General features: G+C 59.9%; 1 protein-coding gene across 2 annotated transcripts; it reads right to left on the reverse strand.

The window, feature by feature from the left end:
- Nucleotides 1-185: 185 nt before the first annotated feature.
- On the reverse strand, nt 186-16,861 carry SETDB1 (SET domain bifurcated histone lysine methyltransferase 1). 2 transcript variants are annotated; one of them, XM_062016257.1, is made up of 22 exons: nt 16,788-16,861; nt 15,353-15,575; nt 14,680-14,852; nt 14,242-14,279; nt 14,013-14,112; nt 13,516-13,671; nt 13,109-13,310; nt 12,006-12,079; nt 11,573-11,763; nt 10,686-10,815; nt 10,169-10,307; nt 7,699-7,854; nt 6,236-6,826; nt 4,972-5,088; nt 4,687-4,856; nt 3,339-3,952; nt 3,001-3,029; nt 2,669-2,801; nt 2,081-2,246; nt 1,469-1,680; nt 1,144-1,232; nt 186-716 (listed from the first exon to the last, which is right to left on the reverse strand). In XM_062016257.1, exons 2-22 carry the CDS (start codon nt 15,562-15,564, stop codon nt 599-601), a joined length of 3,810 nt encoding a protein of 1,269 aa, XP_061872241.1. In that variant the 5' UTR covers nt 15,565-15,575; nt 16,788-16,861; the 3' UTR covers nt 186-598. The 2 variants fall into 2 exon arrangements, 1 of the variants encoding a protein (XP_061872241.1); XR_009820660.1 differs by lacking the exons at nt 186-716; nt 1,144-1,232; nt 1,469-1,680; ... (5 more) ...; nt 4,972-5,088; nt 6,236-6,826 and adding an exon at nt 8,679-9,808 and having other exon boundaries at nt 7,783-7,854.
- Between the last annotated feature and the right edge of the window lie 1,751 nt (nt 16,862-18,612).

Here is an 18,612-nt window from a genome sequence, read left to right on the forward strand (position 1 = left end):
CTGCTCCCCAGCGAGAGAAGCTCAACCTGCCTTGGCTGGGTTTGGGCAAGTGGTGCCTGGGGAAGGGGGGTGAGTGCCCTCCCCCTGCCCCCTGCCAGGAAGGAAAGGGTTAAAGCCTCAATCCTGCTCTTCCAGGGGGGCTGGGTTGGGCTCTGGGCATTTTTTTTTAATAGAAAAACCTCAAACTTTATTGCTTTTGAACAATGGAAAGATTCTTTACACCAGTTGAAGGTTGGGGGTTGGTTTGTTGCCTCTGGGTGAGAGGGGCCCAGGCTGGATCCATCCCACCCCTCAGGCCGTGGGGACAGGCCAAAGGCTCTGTGAACCATCTTCTGAGTTGGAGCTGCCCAGGGCTTTGTGGTTTAAACGTGGAAGAGAAGAGGAAAGAGCCACGTGGCAGAGGCTGGAGCTGGGGCAGGTACCGGCTCAGCTGACGGGGGATGGTCTCTGTCACGTCTCTGTCGTTTGCCAAGTGATGGGGAGAACTGGAAGCTGCTGTTAACTGTGGTTCCAGCCCCACAAAGCTCCTCCTGAGCAGCAGCTTTTGCCCTGGTGAAGGGCTCACAGCAGCAGCCTGGCAGAGGGGCAGCGGGAGGGCTCACAGCAGCCGCCCCCGGCACTCGATGGCCCCGCAGCAGCACAGCAGCTCTTTGCCTTCCACGCTGCCCACTTCGTAGTTGTAGTCCCAGGTCAGCTCTGTGCCAGCTCGTATCCTCCTGGGGAGTCAAAAGAAACCCCAAAAGCTGAGGCTGGGGGATGGGGCTACTCCAAAAAAGCAGCTGCTGGACCGTCCCGTGAGTGGAGGGCGATGCTGACCTTGGCCCCTGCTGGCCAGGGTGGCACAGGCCCATCTCCCCAGGGCAAGGGTGAAGCTGCCTTTGGCTCTGCAGCGAGCAGAGGCCAAAGGTCCCTGATGAATCACTCCGGTGGGGTGGCCCCAGGGGCAGGGATTCGGTGCCCTGTGACAGAACCGGCTGCTCCCCCCTCAACTCTCCCCGTAGGAAAAGCCTCAAACCGATGGAAACAGACCCAAAATCTCCTGCCCACCCAGGCTGGTGCCAGCTCCAGGACAAGCAGGTACCAGGAGGAGGAAGCCCCGGGTCTGAGCGAGCCCCTGGGCCTGGGGGCCCGTCCCCCACTCACTTGCTGGCGAAGAAGGCGACCCAGGGGAAGCGCAGGTCGTGTGTGTCCACGAAGACGTTCTGCACGAAGAGGTTGGGGCTGCAGCTGTGCTGTGAGGGGAGAGCAGAGCAGAGAGGCCCTCAGCAAACACCAGCCCTTACAAACAAGGAGCGTTCCTGCCTCGGCTGAGCTTGCCCAACGCAGCCACCGGCCCTCCCCTCCTGCCCGGGGCTGAGTCAGAGCGCCCGGCGCTGGAAGGACTGACTCAGCCTCAGCCTCCTCCCCCTCCCTCTCTTCCCCCCCTTCAGGGAGGAGCAGCCCCAGGGTGTTGTGGCCCTGCACTGACGTTGAGGTAGCGGCCCAGGTTCCCCTCCAGCTTGGCATCGATGATGTAACAGGATTCCTCGCCGTCGTAGAACTGGCGCGTGGTCCTGCGCACCGGCGCGCTCTCGCCCTTGTCGCCCGCTGCCAGCGGCGTGGATTTGATGGCGATGCCGTGGGTGGATTTGAGGGCGAAGCCTCGGGTGGATTTCACAGCCACCTGTCTCTTCACTGGACCTGCCAGGACAGGAGCAGAAACGCTGCTGTGACCCCGGAGAGGAAGCTGCGGAGCCCTGGGACGCGCCGATCCTCCCCCAGCGACGCAGCTCAGATGGAAACTCTCCTCCTGGCCTCGCTCCTGGGCACCTCCCAGCTCTCTGCTTGAGCTGGAGCCTCACCAGAGGAAGCCTCTTGGCTGCTTTGCCTCAAATCCCTGCAGCTGTAGGGTGGGTGAGGGCTGAGCCATGGTCAGGTCTCAAACAGCAGCTGGGGAAGGGACAGAGCTCGGTGCTTCGGGGCTTGGAGCAGGACGAGCCACGCTCACGGCTCCCGTGTCCCCAGCGGCCCTTCCCGCTGCCTTCTGGCCCAGATTTGCTGCTGGCCCTTGTTCCTCCTCCCCTCAGCAGCTTCTCCTCACCTGACCCAGACGAGGGGTTCTTCTTGTCGTCTCCTTCCTCCTCCTCAGAGCCCGAGGAGATGGTTTGGATGTCGTCGCTGTCGTTGGTGGTGCCGGGCGCCTGTCCCGCCGCCGCCTGCCCGTTCTCGCCCTCGCTGTCGGTGCTGCTGGACAGGGTCAGCACGTCCTGGGGGAGGCAGGAACGGCTCCTGCTCAGCCCTGCGGCTCCCACGCTCACACCCAGCACCCTGAGGGGCTCAGGGGGTCGCAGGGAAGGGAGAAGACCCCCAAAAACCCCACCCCTCAGCATGGCTTCCTCCACCCAGCCCTGCCCTGGAGTGCTGGGTGTGCAGCCAGGGCAGCCCCTCACCACCCCCTCCTCTTTCTGAGGGCTTTCAGGACCCCAAAACCCCCATCAGCCAGCAGGAAACCAGCTGCCCCCCGGGACAACTACACCCCACACCCCCTACACCAGTGCTCAAACAGCCACAGAAACACCCTGAACCCTTCAGCAGAGGTGAGTCCCCCCCTCCTCCCGCGGCACAGAAGCAACCTGAACCCTTGGTGAGGCAGAGGTGAGCCCCCTGAGGCCGAAGGCTCCGTGCTTACGTCTCCGGGGGGCTGCGCCGCGGGGCAGTGCCGCCGGCTCTGCAGCAGCGCCGTCTTGCTGGCCGGGCGCCGCACTCCCTCCAGCTTGGGGGGACTGGGGTTGTAGCCGTACATGCGGCCCAGGTCGCTGAGCCTGTGGGGTGACACGAGGCCAGGTGACGACTCACAGCCCCCCAGGGAGCTGGCCCAGGGAGCGGCAGAGCCAGGGAGTGCCCCTGAAGCCCAGGTGCCCTGGGTTCCGTGGCAGGGATGTGTCTGAGGTTGGGGCTGGAGTCGTGTGGAGTCACGTTGGGAAAGGAAAAAGCAGGAGAGGGGGATTTGTGGAACCTTACCCGGGGATTTTGGAGGCATCCTCAAGTTCCTGCAGAGGGGAGAAGCACGAGATGAACACGCTCCCTGTGCAAACCCTCCCCACACACCAGCCTGGCCGTGAGCCCAGCCCCCTCCTCCGCGTCCCACCCGTGTCCTGGCCAGGGGGGACGCTCAGCTCAGCTTCTGCCCAGCGACCTCTTGGTGGGCTCTTGGGCCACAGTTTCCCCCAGGAGGGACAAAGGCGCCTCCCCAGTGAGCCATAGGCAAGGGGACCCCAACCAGCCCCCACAGCGCACCCCGCTGGGGGCTGTCTGCAGCTCCTTCCCCGCCACCTCTCAGCCCCAGGGCCCTCCCTCACCTCTTTCTTGGCCGCCTTCAGCTCTCCCTCGTGCTCAGGGCAGCTTTTCTCCCTCTCAGCAGGGAGCTGCTCCGTTTTGCAGCCTTTGGCCTCGCCGCCGTCGCTCATCTTGAAGGAAGAAGCGCTGTCGTTGTCCTGGAAGCCGTCGGACATGCTGTTGGAGCTCAGCCACGAGGCCACTTTGTTCTTGGAGCTCTCCTCCGACACCGGGAGCTTGCAGGGGGCGGCGGGGGGCGCGGGGTCGTCGTGGCAGCCGTGCTGGGCCGGCCCCGAGTCCTTGGAGGCCGTTTCCGACAGCCCGTTGTCCCTCTGGCCGCGGGTCTGGCGCCGGGTGGCGTAGCTGCGCCACACCAGGCCGCTGCTGCCGAAGCCCTCGTTCTTGCAGAAGTTTTCATCAGAGCTGTCCTCGTTGGACTCCTCCTGCTCCTCCGTGCCCGTGTTCTCCTCCTCCTCGTCCTTCATGTCCACGCCGCTGCTGTCCGACGAGCAGCGCGCGTCGCTCTCGTAGCCCTCCTTGAAGTTCTCCACGCTCTCGATGTGATCCAGGTTGGCGAAATACTCGTCGCCCATCTCCAGCCCCTCTTTGTCGGCGAAGTCGTCCGTCAGGATCTTCCCTGGAACACACAGCTGAGGGTGACTCTGCTGCAAGGATGGGGAGGGTGGTTTTATCCTTGCCAGAGGTTCAGTGAGGAGCAAACGACCCCCCCTGGTCCTGCAGCCGGGCTGGGGAAGGGGGAGGCGCTGCCCCGCTGCTGCTGCAGCGACAACCCCGAAGCACGTGGCTGGTGTAAAGCGGCTGCCACCGAGGGAACCTCTCACCAGCCACTCAGACACCTGCCTTTGCCCCCAAGGAGCTGGAGCTGAGGGTAACTGTGCAGAGGCAACACCAAGAGTTTCGTTTCAGAGTTCATGGCTCAACCTGTGCACAGTCTGGGTTTGTGGAGACGTCCCAGCGTGGGGTTGGATGGAGACAGGGGGCAGAGACACCTCAGTTCACTCCCCACACACACACAGCAACAGCCCCAATGCCCCCTCCCAAGCCCACAGCCTCTTGTTGCAGATCTGGGCAAAGGAAGGGACATGGCTGGGGGCATCAAAGGGCTGCCAGCTCCTGGGTGAAGCTCTCCAGGCTCCCATCCCCTGAGCAGGCACAGGGAGAGCTCCACACCCCTTCTGGCTTGGGCAAAGCCTCCATCTCAGGCCTGGCTCGAGCCTGATGGAACCAGAACCTTGCCAAATACTTTCTGCATCCCCCTCCCCGGCCACTCCCTTCACCACCCCAAGCCCTGAGTGCCGGGACGGGCTCTGCGCAGAGGCTGCTCCCTCAGAGCACGCGCCGAGGCCTCACCCGCGTAGATGCAGACGAAGGAGCCCTTGGCGATGTCGTCCAGGCAGCGGATGCCCCAGCCCTTGTTCTGAGTCTTGAAGAGCTGCAGACGGACCTGGAGGCCGTGCTGCACCAGGCGGTTGGTGCACATGTTGGTGTTGCACTTGCACCTCTTGTTGCACTCATAAACTCTGCGGGGGGAGGATGGAACAGGAAAGGCCGGTGACACCTTCCTCCGTGGTGTGGGATGTGGGGTCTCCCCGGGGCTGCTGGCTGGGGGAAGGGTCCAGGGGCAGCTCTGCTCACCCTGTGGGGAGACATTCCTCCAGCCTCTTGTGCTGGTAGCCGGAGTTGGGGTTGATCTGCCCGCCCGGGGTGCAGCCGGTCGCCTGCACGGTCAGCTGGTGACAGGCACACTTGGACCTAGAGAGACACAGCGATAAAAACCCAACCCCAGGCCCCAGAACCCTCAGCTTTCCTGCCCATGAGGCCACGTTGCTGCTCGTGGTTAGTCGCTGCCCACCTCTCCTGGAGCTGCTCTGCAGCAGGGCACCCCCAGCCTGGGCTGGTGCTGGGCTTGTTCCTCCCCAGCTGCAGGACTCTGTGCCCAGCTCTCACTGCCTGGCAGCTCAGTCTCTGGTGCCACTCACCCCAGTCTGGTGTCACCAGTGGCCTCACTGAAGGTCACTTCTGTCCCCTCTTCCAGGTTGTTAAGACTGGCCCCAGAACCAACCCCTGTGGAACCCCCCAGGCCTCCGAGTCTCTGTCGCTCAGCCAAGACTCATCCAACCCACATTCTGGAGCTCAACTATGAGGATGTTATGGGAGAAACTGTCAAAAGCCTCACTGAAGCCAAGGCAGATGTCATCTACTGCTCTCCCTCATCTCCCCAGCAGGCCATGCCAGGAGAGGAAAAGAAATCACATCCTTCTGTGGGTAAGTGTGCAGAGGCAGGCACAGGGGGCTCAACCTGGGATGCAGCAAGAGAGTGTGGGCAGCAGGGTGAGGTAAGTCCTGCTCTGCCCTGGGGAGGCCTCAGCTGGACTCCTGTGGCCAGTGCTGGGCTGCCCAGCTCAGGAGAGACAGGGAAGTGCTGCAGAGAGGCCAGTGCAGGGCTGCCAGGATGCTGAGGGGCTGCAACATGTGTGTGAGGAGGAAAGGCTGCAGCCCTGGGGCTGTTCAGTCTGGGGGAGACTGAGGGGGGATCTCATTAATACTGACAAGTATCTCAGTGGTGGGTGTCAGGAGACTGGGGCAGCACATTTTTGGGAGGTGTCCAGCAACAGCACAAGGGGTGATGGGATGGAGCTGGAACACAAACAGTCCCATTGAAACATAAGGAAAAGCTGTTGTACTGTGAGCTGAGGGAGCCCTGGCCCAGGCTGCACAGGGAGGGTGTGGAGGCTCCTTCCCTGGAGGGCTTCAGGACCCTCCTGGACATTCCTGTGTGACCTGATCTGGGTGGGATCTGCTTCTGCAGGGGGGCTGCAGTTGATGAGCTGGTCCCTTCCAACCCCCATCCAGTCTGTGACTGTACAAACCTCCCCCGAGGTGACGAGCAGTCACCTACTTGTCCCTGCAGCCGTCCTTGCAGTCGCAGCCCACCAGGAACTCCCAGCTGGTGTTGATGTAGACGCCCTTGCCGGGGATCCTCTCCTTGCTGTAGGCGACCTGTGGCGGGGGCGTGCCGTCGATCTCGTTGACGCAGGACAGGGGCACGTCCTCCCTGCCCTTGGTGATGTCGGCGATGTAATAATAAGGCTTGTAGGGCTCGAACTTGCGATCCACCAGCACGTAGGGATCCAGGCAGAACATCTCCAGGAACAAGAAGTCACAGTCGGTCTCGAACAGGTAGCGCTCGATCTCCTGCATGGTCCTGAGGCACAGCCCGCACGGCGTCTTGTACAGCACGTGGAAGCCCATCTTGCGGTTGACGCGGCGCCGCGCCGTCATGCGGCGGAAGTCGTAGAGCAGGGGGATGAGCAGAGGGTTCCTGCTGCGGTACTGGTCGCTGCGGATGGGCCTCACCCGCGACAGGCAGCTGTAGCTGCACACGTGGGGCAGGTAGAAGAGCTTCTCCAGAGGGGCTCGGTAGGAGGGTTCGCTGGGCACACGGTCCATCATGCCGTGGAAGGTGCCGGCAGCGCTGCTGCTGGAGAGGCTGGGAGGGGGGTGGGGAGACATGCTGAGGGGTTGGGGTTGAGGGGGAAAGGGGTGTTTCCTCCTCAAAATGTCAAGCTGGAGCGTGGTCAGAGCTGGGGAAGGGGGTGAGGGAATGGGGGTGTTGAGGCTGGAGAAGAGGCTGAGGGGGGACAGCAGCACTCTCTGACACTCCCTGACAGGAGGCTGCAGGGAGCTGGGGGTCGGGCTCTGCTCACAAGGAACAAGAGGAAACAGCCTCAAGTTGCCCAAGGCGGGGTTGAGCTTGGAGCTGAGGCAGAACTGTTTCCCTGAGAGGGGTGTCAGCCCCTGTGCCAGGCTGCCCAGGGAGCTGGGGCAGTGCCCAGCCCTGGAGGGAGCCCAAAGCCATGGAGCTGAGGTGCTGAGGGCTGTGGGTCAGCACTGGGTGAGGGCAGGACTTAGACCTGATGGGTCTTTTCCAACCAAAATATCTCTCTGATTGTCTGATCCCAGGATTCCAGCAGAGCAGTGACACACTGGGACAGGCCCCTGGTTTGGCTGCCCCGGCCAGTCAGACACAAACCCCACTGGCCATGGGGAGTGAGGCTGGACAGGCCCCAAAGGGGATGTTACCAGCACCAGAGAACACAAAAACCACCCTCAAATCTAAACCAGGAGCTGGTCAGAACTGAAGAGAGACCCTCCAGGCTCAAACCACCAGCAGAGCACCCAAAGAGAGAGAGAGTACAGAGTCAGAGGAACACAAATGCTCGGGATCAGCCAAGCTGGCAAACAAAAGGTGTCAGTCCCTCAGAAAACAAACCTGAGCTCAACCAAAGAAGCCCCCAACGTGCACCAACCTCCCCCCAGCCCCTGCCAAGGCCACGGGAGCCGCAGCAAGCGGCTGCTTACCGGTGCTGCTGGGCCGCTGCCGCCCGTCCCGCCGGCGCCTCGCTCAGCACCGGGGAGGAAGGTGAGGAGTGGCCAGAGCCCACCGAGCCAGGACGGAAGGACGTGCTCTTCTTGGCCACTTGCTTCCTGGATTGGGCCAGCTGACTGTCAGAGCACCTGCAGGAGGGAAGAAGGGAGGTGGTTTGTGAGATGCACACGCTGGGCTGATGGGGAGCGTTCAGAGGCGGCCCAAAGGAGGATTCCCCACAGAAGTCAACAACAGGGACCCCTCTGAGAGAACCTGAGGGGATGTCTGCCTAAACTCAGCCACCTGCAACAGCCCCAGGGCATGCCAGAACTTGGATGTGTCAGAAAAACTCCCTCTGTTTGTCTGGGAGTGAGCTGTGGGGGTGAGGAGGAGCGTGAGGAGGAGGCCAAGGCTCTGCCTTCAGGCAGCAGGACAAACCAGTATGTGAAGAAACCCCTGGAGTGGCAGAAATAAGAGTTTGCAGAACTGGGCAGTGGGAGGAACAAGTACAGAGGACACTTTTGTCTCAGCCAGGTAAGGTTGTAGAGAGGTGTGGAATAACATCACTGAGGGAGGGCTCTGAGGGGCTCCCAAGCACCTCTGCAGCTCGGGGAGGTGGGAGGCACGGGGCAGACACCAGCCCTCCCACGCTGAGGAAGCAACAGGGGAGGTTTCCAATGCATTAATCTGATGGAATGGAAAAAAATCACCCCAAAGCAGCCCCCCTTGAGTGGAAAGAACCTAGTTATGGTATCAGGGCAGAAAGAGAGAGCAGCAGAGGGCAACTGTTTCTGCAAACATCTGCCTTAAAGAGCGAGATGTCGACATGTGTCTCAGAACTGAAGAGCAAAGAGAAAAAAAAGCTTCCTCCAACAGGCCTGAGTCAGGCAGAAATGGCTGAGAGCAGCTCCCTGGCACTGCAGGACCACCTGGAAGTGAGACCAGGGAGGGAAGAGAACCAGGCCTTCCTCACAGTAAAGAGAACACCAGAGTGAAGAAACCATTCTCTCAGTTTTAATAGTCTAAAACCAACGTGTGCTTTTAACCCAAGAGGAGAGCAGGGCCAGGGGCAGAGTGACTGCTGCAGTCAGTGTTCAGATCTGTTCAAGGTGTCGTTTGAGCATCAGTTAATGGCAGAGCAGGGAAATGGCTGTAGTGTCTGCTTGGCTTAGACCTGAAAGCAAGATCCTCAAGTCAAAAGAGTCAAAAAAAAACCCCTCAAAAGGCTTCTTGTAACCACTGCACGAGGGTTAAATGGACAGGGAGAGACTGGGCTGGCAGAGTGTGGGCTGGCAGGTCACTGCAGGCCTTGTGCATCTTCCCTTCCCCCTCGCCAGCTCAGGCTGAGGTAACAGCCCAGTTCTTCCTCTGCTCACAGGTGGAGCCCTGGAGCGATGGCTGAGGAGCCAACCAGGATGGCTGAGTGTGAGTCCCTCAGGCTGGACCAAACCTCCTTCAGCATCAGCCTCTTCGTTACCCATGAGATGAGGGACAAGGCTATGACAGCTTCAGCTCCCAGGTGTGGGTGAGGATGGCCCAGGAGGAGCCTTTCCACGGTGACCCCCGGGTCCAGGGCCAGATGGGACACACTGCACAGGTACAGGCAAAGCCCCTCCAGGCTGGGGGCACCTGGGGTCTCCTGGCTGCTGCTACACGTAGAGAGCATCAGGTGGACAGAGACTGACTTGCTGCACAGGTTCCTCACAGCTGGGACACCTCCTGTCGCCCCCCTGCCCGTGCTGCAGGGCACAGTGAGAGCAGAAGATGTGCTGGCAGGGCAGCAGGCGGCCGAACGCTCGCGTGGGGAATCCACAGCGGGGACACAAATGGACCGGGACGGCATCTGCCTGCCCCTGCCAGGGACTCGAGTCCCAGGGCTCGGGGCTGGGTGCCCTGGCGCTGTCCAACACGTTCCCTTCGTCACAAAGCCGAGCTCCAACTTCATCCGGGCCTCCTCCGGCACCGGCCCGGACCCGGCCGCGCCTCAGCGTGTGAGCACTGAGACCGAGCACTGATCCCGAGTTCTCAGAGCCTCCTGAGCCATCGAGGGGCGGGAGCAGGTCAGTCCAGGAGGAGGGAACCAGGGCAGCCGGGGGCCAGGGCCTGGATCGTGACACGAGGGAGCAATTCAGATTCTCAGAAGAGAAGGAGCAAAGGCTCAAACTCGGAAACGCATCAAGGGTGAAGCTGTAGCCCTGAGTGAGAACAACGGCACCGGGCTGCAGGGCTGGCAGCTGCTCCCGCCCCCAAACTCCTCCTGCTGCAGCCTTTGTAGCCAGAGATTGCCCCAGCAGCGTGGCTAAAACCAAGTGGTGTGGCCAGGAACCCAGCCTGAGCGGTGGAGGAAACCCAGAGGCGAGGATTCCTCTGCACAGAAAGAGGTGGAGCCTGCGAGAGCCAAGCACTGGAGACGAAAGGCAAAGGAGGGAGCAGTGGGAGCAGAGAAGGGCCTCAGGTACTTACTCCATCTCAGCAGGTTGTGGGGAGGTGGAACGTGTGGCCCTCGAGGCCGCCTGCATCTGCTCCAGAGGTTTGTACTGGGTGCCAGCTCCGGTGAGATCCTGTGTGTACTGCACCACGGGGCCTTTGCTCCTCACCGCGCCTGGTTGGGAACGGGGGGCAAAGGGAAAAAGCAAAGGCTCAACAGGGAAAGTCTCCAACAGCTGCCCAAGGTTGTGGCATCAGCCACAGGATGCTGATTTAGTCCCTGACAGGCAACTGAACCAGGCTGCTGCAACTAACAGTGGGTCACTGCCTGAGCTCCCAGTCACCCCAGACAGATTCTGGCCACTCCACACAAGTGCAGCCTGGCTTTGCCAGGAGGAAAAGCCCACTGTGAGTCTTCAGCCTCCAGGAGTTCTGCTGCAACAAAAAACCACTCCACCACAACCAAACAAACCCCCCAAGAACCTCCCAAACCCCCTGACCCGTGAGGAGTTGGGCTCCGACCCCAGGAGACACAGAAAGAGGTGCCACACACCCACGTTGGGACGAGTCCTTGCTTGTCCACTTTGCTTCTTCTCCTGGGTGGAGGCCGTGGAGGTTTTCATGCTGAACATGGGCTCCAGGCGGGTGGAACCCCGGTAAATCCACTCACAACGTTTGTCATCCTGCAGGGAGGAGAGAACAACACTCACAGCAACAACCCCAGGCTGCAAGCCCAGGCCTTCACAGCGAGGCACGAGTGGAAAGGGAGCAAAGCCTCGGCCTCCACACACCACGGAGGCCAAGGGCCAGAGTTCAGCACATCCAGGGGAAGGCTGAATACAAACTGCATCTAGAAAGAGCAGGAGCAAGACCCCAAAGCTGAAATGTGGTTCTGTGCTTGGCCCCAACAACTGAGTAATGAAGCACTGGAGAAACCAGCCTCCCTCAGGAGACAAGAGAATGAACTCCTCAGCACAGCCCAGACCTGCTCTGCCACGGGGAGCTTACACTTGCAAGTGCACAACGTCTTCCCCAGCCTCAGGGCCCTTATCTAGGCAGGAAGGGAGGCACAAGGGGCACAGAGACAGTGTCAGTTAATTGGTGCAGAGTTTGAGCCAGCACAATGGGGAAGCTTCTGCTGGGTTTCTGTCCTGCTCCTCCGTTTGGATTTGGGCAGAAGGCACTGCCAGGTGTTTACACCAGGGCAGAGAACAGGACAGAACACCTGCAGGGGATGGATTTTGCTTCTTATTCATCTCCCACTTGAAAGTATCACGTGCAAAATGCTTTAAAGGGCTTCTGAAGCCTTGGCCATGCAAATGGAAGCAGAAACTGGTGGTTTAACTACTAAACAAAGCACCTGCTCCATCCTGTTGAGGAAAAGCCCCCTCACCCTGCTCAAATTTAACCCCTCTAATGGGAGAAGGGAAATTGTCCTACCAGGAACAGGATTTTGACCAGGCTGCCATCCACTTCTTCCACTCTGGATTTCCACCAGGTCCCTTCCCACTCTGTTTTGATGAGCTGCCCGCTCTTGAGCAGCACCATGGGCCGGTTGGGGTAGGCTGTGATGTACTCCTCGATGAAATCTCGGCAGGAAACATCCTCTATGTCTTCCCAGGTCTTTTTCACTGTCCAGGATGGGAGAAAAGGAAAAGGAGGAAAGACTTTTACCACGAGTATCACTGAATTCTTTTGGGTTTGTGTTTTTCAAGAGCCTCCAGTTGGATTTTCCCACCAAGCAGCCGGATTTTTGGCAGCAGGGCCAAAACCCCTTCAGTCTGTCCCTGTCCTCTGGAGCCAGGATGTCTCCTGTGCCCAAGGGCTCTCTGTGCTGTCCCACCTCAGTGTGAGGTCACAGGGGGTCACTCACATGGCCTGCAGACCGGGTACAGCTCCCACTCCTTGACGTACGAAGCGTAGCCGTCGTCGAAGAAGATCAGGAACCTGCAGAAGAGCAGCAGCTGGAGGTTGGAAGCAGAAAGAGCCCAGCAAAAGGCAGCTCCACATCAGCAGTGGGAGTGGGACACCCCTCCCACTTCTCCTGCCAGTCCCAAAGGCTCTCCAATCAGATAGTGGGTGAGGACAGCACGAAGCCATCGCTTCTGCCCAGCAGCATGGCACAGCCAGGCCCCCTTCCCTCAGCTCCACATTCCCTCTGAGCCTTGGCCACGGGAAAAGACATTTAATTGCTTCTCATCTCTGCAAGAAAAGATTGCCTCTGGAGCAAAAGCAGCAGCAGAGGCTGCACAAGGTGACTTGAAGAGGGAGGGAGCTGGAGGACAGCTCCAGGGCTCGACAGGCAGACAAGAGAGCAGCAGGGCAGAGGCCCCAGGGCCTGTGGGGACACCCAGGAGGATGGACACCAAGCTGTGTGCCTCTGAGGAATGGCTTCAGGCTCTGGAGCTGTATAAAGGCTGCATTATGAGACCAGCATTCCAGCCAGCCTAGCCAGGAGCAGCTGATTTGCAATGTGAGTCACAAACACAGTTCATTTTCAGTTACCAAACACCTACCAGGTAGGACTGGACACAATGAGGCATTTATGGCAGGTCCACGACTGACACAGGGAGATCCCACCCCTTCTGAATCTCCTCAGAAACACCAGGAGCCTAAACCACATCTTGGCAGAAGCCCTGCCCCTTATTCTCAGGTGACTGAACAGGCTGCTTCAGCCCTCCCCTGTGCTTTGGCAACACTGAGTGTTCCCAGGGCTGGTGGCTCCTGCCTGGAGCAGCACAGGCTGAGATCTGGGTGATCATCTGAATGAATTACCAGGTAGAATTTCTGACTCAGGGACATGAGTAATTGAGTGGAAGCTCCACCCAGAGCTTTCAGAGATAAGACTAAAGAAACACAGGAAAGAATGCAGCTCCCTCCATAACAAACACACCTCTTCAGTCCTACAAACCAAACCAAGAGAACAAACCCAGAGAGAAAGGGAAAGGGCAGATGTCTGGGGAGGAGAATCAATACCTGTCTTTATTCTTCACGTTTGGGGTTTCAGCCACAATGCCAGCATAGAGCCAAACCTGATTCCCATCCTTGTACTTGGCCACCACACGGCTGCCCACGTAGTGCTTCTCAGGGGAGGGGTGATAGTCGTAAGCAATGTGGTTGCCAGACAGCAAACTCTTCCCTTTGTTATCAAACTTCACTTTGTACTTCCTCCCAGCACCTGCAAGACATGCCAAGGCGGCAAGATAAAGGGAAGCCAAGTGATTTCATTCCAATCCAATGCCCTGCAGTGTTCTGAGCCAGGTTCAGAGCTGATCTGAGAGCCTTTCAGACACCCATTTGGAGAGGCAGCTATTGCAGAGCTGCTGCTCCAAGCCCGACCAACCTCACCCACCCAAAGCTTAGTGAAAGCCACAGGGACATACCAACTGTTGGGATAGCAATCAGAGTTCCTTTGTGCCATGTTTTGGTTCTCTTCTTGCCCAGGATCCTCATGCCAACGTTCAGATCCCCATCGTTGCTCAGATCACCCCCAGCCACGGGCTGGACGGTGCCAGGAGTCTCCTGAGGGGTTTGTGCATCTACTCAAGGAACAGCAACAGGAGGTGAGTTAGGAATTGCCTCAAAAGCTCCTGAGGCAGGAGGAATTCTGCCTTTCATTTACCCCAGTCAGCCTAAGTGCCTTGGTTTTACCAGATCAGCAAGTGATGCTTAAGCATCACTAAAAAGCCTTTAGGTTATGGAAACTGCACCACTGCAGCTGCTTTTGGAAAGGGCTTTGAGAAAGCCAGGGGCTGGAATCACTGTGTCCCAGTGAGCCTTCCCAGCAGGGAGACAGAAGAGTTGGGTTGGTTTTTTTATACTCAGAAAGCAAACCAAGAGATGTGAGGCACAGCCAGGGCCTGGCTCTGGCCACACTCACCCTTTGGGGCATCCTGGGCGTTGCTTTTCTTGTTGACAGCATCCATAAACTTCTGAACATCCTGAGCAGACTTTCTCATGGCAGCCATGGCTTCCCTCAGCTGCAGGGAGGGAAGGAGGCAGATGAGGAACCTTTTCTGTTTAGCCCCAAATCCAACCAGCACTGGCTAAAGCATGGCAGCAAAACCCTGCTCTGGAAGGAACCCACAGTCAGGTCTTTTCCAACTCACCAGGGTCTGATCCTTTGTGACTCTGGGACTATTATCACCTGTGTTTAAAAGAAAAGAAAGAAGTGGTTGAAAACATCTTGGGGAGGAAAAAAAACCACCCTTGTTAAGCCACCAAAAGAACCCCAGAGGGAAGAGAGGAAAACACCCACTGAAAAGCCTCCTCAGGGAACACACTGCAGGGTTTGACTGAGCAGGGCAGCTCCCCACAGGGACAGTGTTTGCTGGGGACAGTGGTCAGGCAGGTGGGAAAGGGGAGAAGACCCAGCTTGGGACTGCAGGAAGCATGGGATAGTTACAGGCCATGCCAGTGGTGCTGCTCCTCACGAGGTGAAAGCATTGCCCCCATGACCCTGTCCTGCTCACAGCCCTGCCTGGCTGCCAGGACACGCTCAGGTCACCTCTCCCCTTGGTATTGTGCAGCACAACGAGATACTGAACTGTGCTTCCAGCCTGGATCGATGCTCATGACATCATCATCATCCTCATCTGGGATCTCAATCACTTCTGTGGTCTTGGCAGCTGCCTCCTCGTCCTCAGAGCTGCTCTCCCGGTACTGGAGGCCCAGTTTGGAGTAGAGATCCTTCACCAGGCTCTCACACTTATCAATGGCTCTGGGCAAGAGACAGGGGAGGGAAAAAACAGCAGGCAAGGTGAGCTCAGCTCATCCCACACAGGCAGCTGCTAAAGGAAATACAACCAGGGTGAGGGGAGGGAGGAATCTTCACATGAAGGATTTCAGGCCATTGAATTATCCCTCAATAACCACCCTCAGGCTGCACCCAGGGGAAAGGGGCAGCACTGCTCAACTGACAGGACAAGAGGCAACAGCTTGGAGTTGCCCCAGGGGAGGTTGAGGCTGGAGCTGAGGCAGAACTGTTGCCCTGAGAGGGGTGTGAGCCCCTGTGCCAGGCTGCCCAGGGAGCTGGGGCAGTGCCCAGCCCTGCAGGGATCCCAGAGCCGTGGGGTGAGGTGCTGAGGGGTCAGTGCTGGGCTGGGCAGGGTGAGGGCAGGGACTTGATGATCCTAAAGGGCTTTTCCAACCAAAATGACTCTCTGATCTCACCCTCCTCCACCCCAAGGCCCAACTCAGACACGTGGCTGCAGTTCCCACCTTGAAGCATCGTCGAAGAGCCGGTCGACGTGAGCCACCTCCTCCTCCTTCTGCTTCACACACCTCTCCAGCTCCTCCAGCTGCTGCTTCCTCTGCTTCACACACTCAAACTTCTCCAGCTCTTTGTCAAGGATTTCCTGGAGCTCCTCCATGGAGATTCCCAGCTCCTCCATCACTTCTTGCTGCAGCTCTTTGATCTCCTGGGAATCCATTTCTGCAGCACCTGACACCACAGAAAGGGTGAGAAAGGCTGGGTGAGACTCTGCTGTGGCACATCTGAGGCACAGCCTGGCTTTGAAAGCTTGTTGGGGAGAAAATGTTAAGGCAACATCTCCATGAGATAGAAACAACCAAAGAGCAAAGTGTGCAGCCAGTCAGAGGATTCCTGACATGTCTGATCTGTCCCCAACCAGGCAGGTGCCTCTCCCCACCTGCCCCACAGTTCTGTAGCCCAGAATTGTCCCTGTCCTCCCCTGCCTGGGGGTGTTAAAGAACTGGATGACACCCAGCCCTGAGGATGGCCCCACATCCTGCCCCACATCCCCCCTTTGAGCTGGGGCTGGTGATACTCCATCCAGCCCCTGTACTCTCATGTGTGCTCCCTGTCCTCGTGGGCACTTTCCTCTCTTTTTGATCTCTCCATCTGTATCTCAGCACAAGCCCCATCTCCAGCCCCCTCTCGCTTCCTGCCTCGTGCCCCCTCTTCTCTTCCATCACACCCCTGCCCCCAGCCTCAGAACAACCCCCTTCCCCCAGCCTGCAGACCCCTCACGCTCTCCTCTCACCCCAGGCACTCCCCCAAAGCCCTCAGCTCCCTCTCCTCTGCCCCACAGGCCCCCAGCTCCCCTCACTCCGCTGTCCCCCCACACCTCCTGCTCCCAGCCCCCTGCCCCACCATCATCCTCTCACAGGCTCCCCCCACCTCCCCCTGCCCCACAGCCCCCTCCCACCCTCCCCACCTCCCCCTGCCCCACACAGCCCCCTCCAACCTCCCCCTGCCCTGCAGCCCTGTCCCAACCTCTCCACCTCAGCCTGCCCCACACAGCTCCCTCCAACCTCCCCCTGCCCCACAGCCCCCTCCCACTCTCCCCACTTCCCCCTGCCCCACACAGCTCCCTCCAACCTCCCCCTGCCCCACACAGCTCCCTCCAACCTCCCCCTGCCCCACAGCCCCCTCCCACCTCCCCCTGCCCCACACAGCTCCCTCCAACCTCCCCCTGCCCCACAGCCCCCTCCCACCCTCCCCACCTCTCCCTACCCCACACAGCCCCCTCCAACCTCCCCCTGCCCTGCAGCCCTGTCCCAACCTCTCCACCTCAGCCTGCCCCACACAGCTCCCTCCAACCTCCCCCTGCCCCACAGCCCCCTCCCACTCTCCTCACCTCCCCCGACCCCCCAGCCCCTTCCCACACCCCCCAGCCCCCGTGTCTCTTACCGAGGCCCCAGGGCCCGGGGGCGGCCGCCACCCCGCTTGTTGAGGAGGAGAAGGCCGGGGGTGGGGGGGGAGGGGCGGGGAGGGGGCTGCGGGGGGAACGTTCCTCCGGTACCGGCTTCCGCCTGACGTCACTTCCGGGAAGCGCAACCGGCCGCCGCGCGCGCGCGGAGGGGCGGGGCCAGCGCCCAGCCCTTAAATAGGCGCAGTGCCGCCCCCTAGCGGAGAGCGGCGGGCAGCGAGGCGGCCCTCAGGTGCTGGAGGGGCGGTGGGGGGCTCTGAGGGGCCTGGAGGGGCGATGGGGGGCTCTGAGGGGCCTGGGGAGGTGCTGGAGGGGTCCTGGAGGGGTGATAGGGGGCTCTGAGGGGCCTCGAGAGGTCCTGGAGGGGCGATGGGGGGCTGTGAGGGTCCTGGAGGGGTGGTGGGGGGCTCTGAGGGGCCTGGAGAGGTCCTGGCGGGCTGATGGGGGGCTCTGAGGGGCCTGGAGGGGTGATGGGGGGCTCTGAGGGGCCTGGGGAGGTCCTGGAGGGGCGATGGGGGGCTGTGAGGGGTCTGGAGAGGTCCTGGAGGGGTGATGGGGGGCTCTGGGGGGCCTGGAGAGGTCCTGGAGGGGTGATGGGGGGATCTGAGGGGCCTGGAGGGGTGATGGAGGGCTCTGAGGGGCCTGGAGGGTCCTGAGAAGGAGTAACAGGGAGCTCCCAGGCTGCTGAGGAGGAATGGGGAGCCCTGAGGGTCTGGGGTAGGGCTTGCTGCTGAGGCACTGGGAGTGATGGAGAGCTCTGAGGATGCTGAGGGGAGGGTGAGGTGCTGAGGGTCCTTGCTGGTGCTGGAGGTGGGGTGCTGGGTGGTCCTGGAAAGGCTGAGATCCCGTGGTGGTGGGTGCCAGGGGGGCCGGGGATGGGCCCTGGGCACCCCGTGGTGAGGGGAGGGCTGTGGGGCTGGGGTGTCTGGGGGTGCTGGGGGGATCTCAGCTAATCCTGGCTCAGTTGATCTGCTCCTCCTCCCAGGTGGAGGTGGGGATGGCGCTGTAGGGATCCACGATGAGCTTCCCGCACCGCACCGCCATGGCCAGGAGGAACAGGCACAGGAGCACCACGAAGGCCATGGCAAAGCCCTTGTCCAGGTCGACTGCTGGCGGTGCCGTGGTGTTCTCCATGTCAGTGGCTCTCAGGTGCAGGGCCCCAAGAGCCCATCTGCCAGTGGCATCCCTGTGGGGCACAGAGGGGTGGGATCCACAGGGGCAGGCAGGTTGCAGGGCACGGGGGAATCATAGAATCAGGGAATGGTGGGGGCTGGAAGGGCCTTGCAGAGCTGCTGCAGCCCCAGCCCCTGCTACAGCAGGTTCCCCTCGCTCAGGAGGCTCAGGAATGTGTCCAGGGGGGTTTGGGAACCTCCTGAGAAGGAGCCTCCACACCCTCCCTGGGCAGCCTGGGCCAGGGCTCCCTCAGCTCAGCACCAAAGCACTTGCTCCTTGGGTTTAAGTGGAACTGTTTGTGTCCCAGCTGATGTCCATCACCCCTTGTGCTGTCACTGGCCACTACACACCAAACACTGGCCCCATCCCCCTGACACCCACCCCTTAGGGGCTTATAAGTGTTCATGGGGTCAATATATCTCTATATATCTGTGAACTCATTATTTATATGCAAGGTCTGTACATATATCTATGAGGTCAATATATACCAGATATATAAGGTCTGTGTGTATGTATATAGAAGGTATATCTCTATTTACTCTTAAGATATGTTTATAAAGCTAATGTCTGCTCCAAGAGCACACAAACCATCAGGACCAAGTCCTGCAGCACCCAGAGACCACAGCAAGCCCC

This window comes from Colius striatus, chromosome 29, assembly GCF_028858725.1.
Source record: "Colius striatus isolate bColStr4 chromosome 29, bColStr4.1.hap1, whole genome shotgun sequence".
NCBI classification, from domain to species: domain Eukaryota; kingdom Metazoa; phylum Chordata; class Aves; order Coliiformes; family Coliidae; genus Colius; species Colius striatus.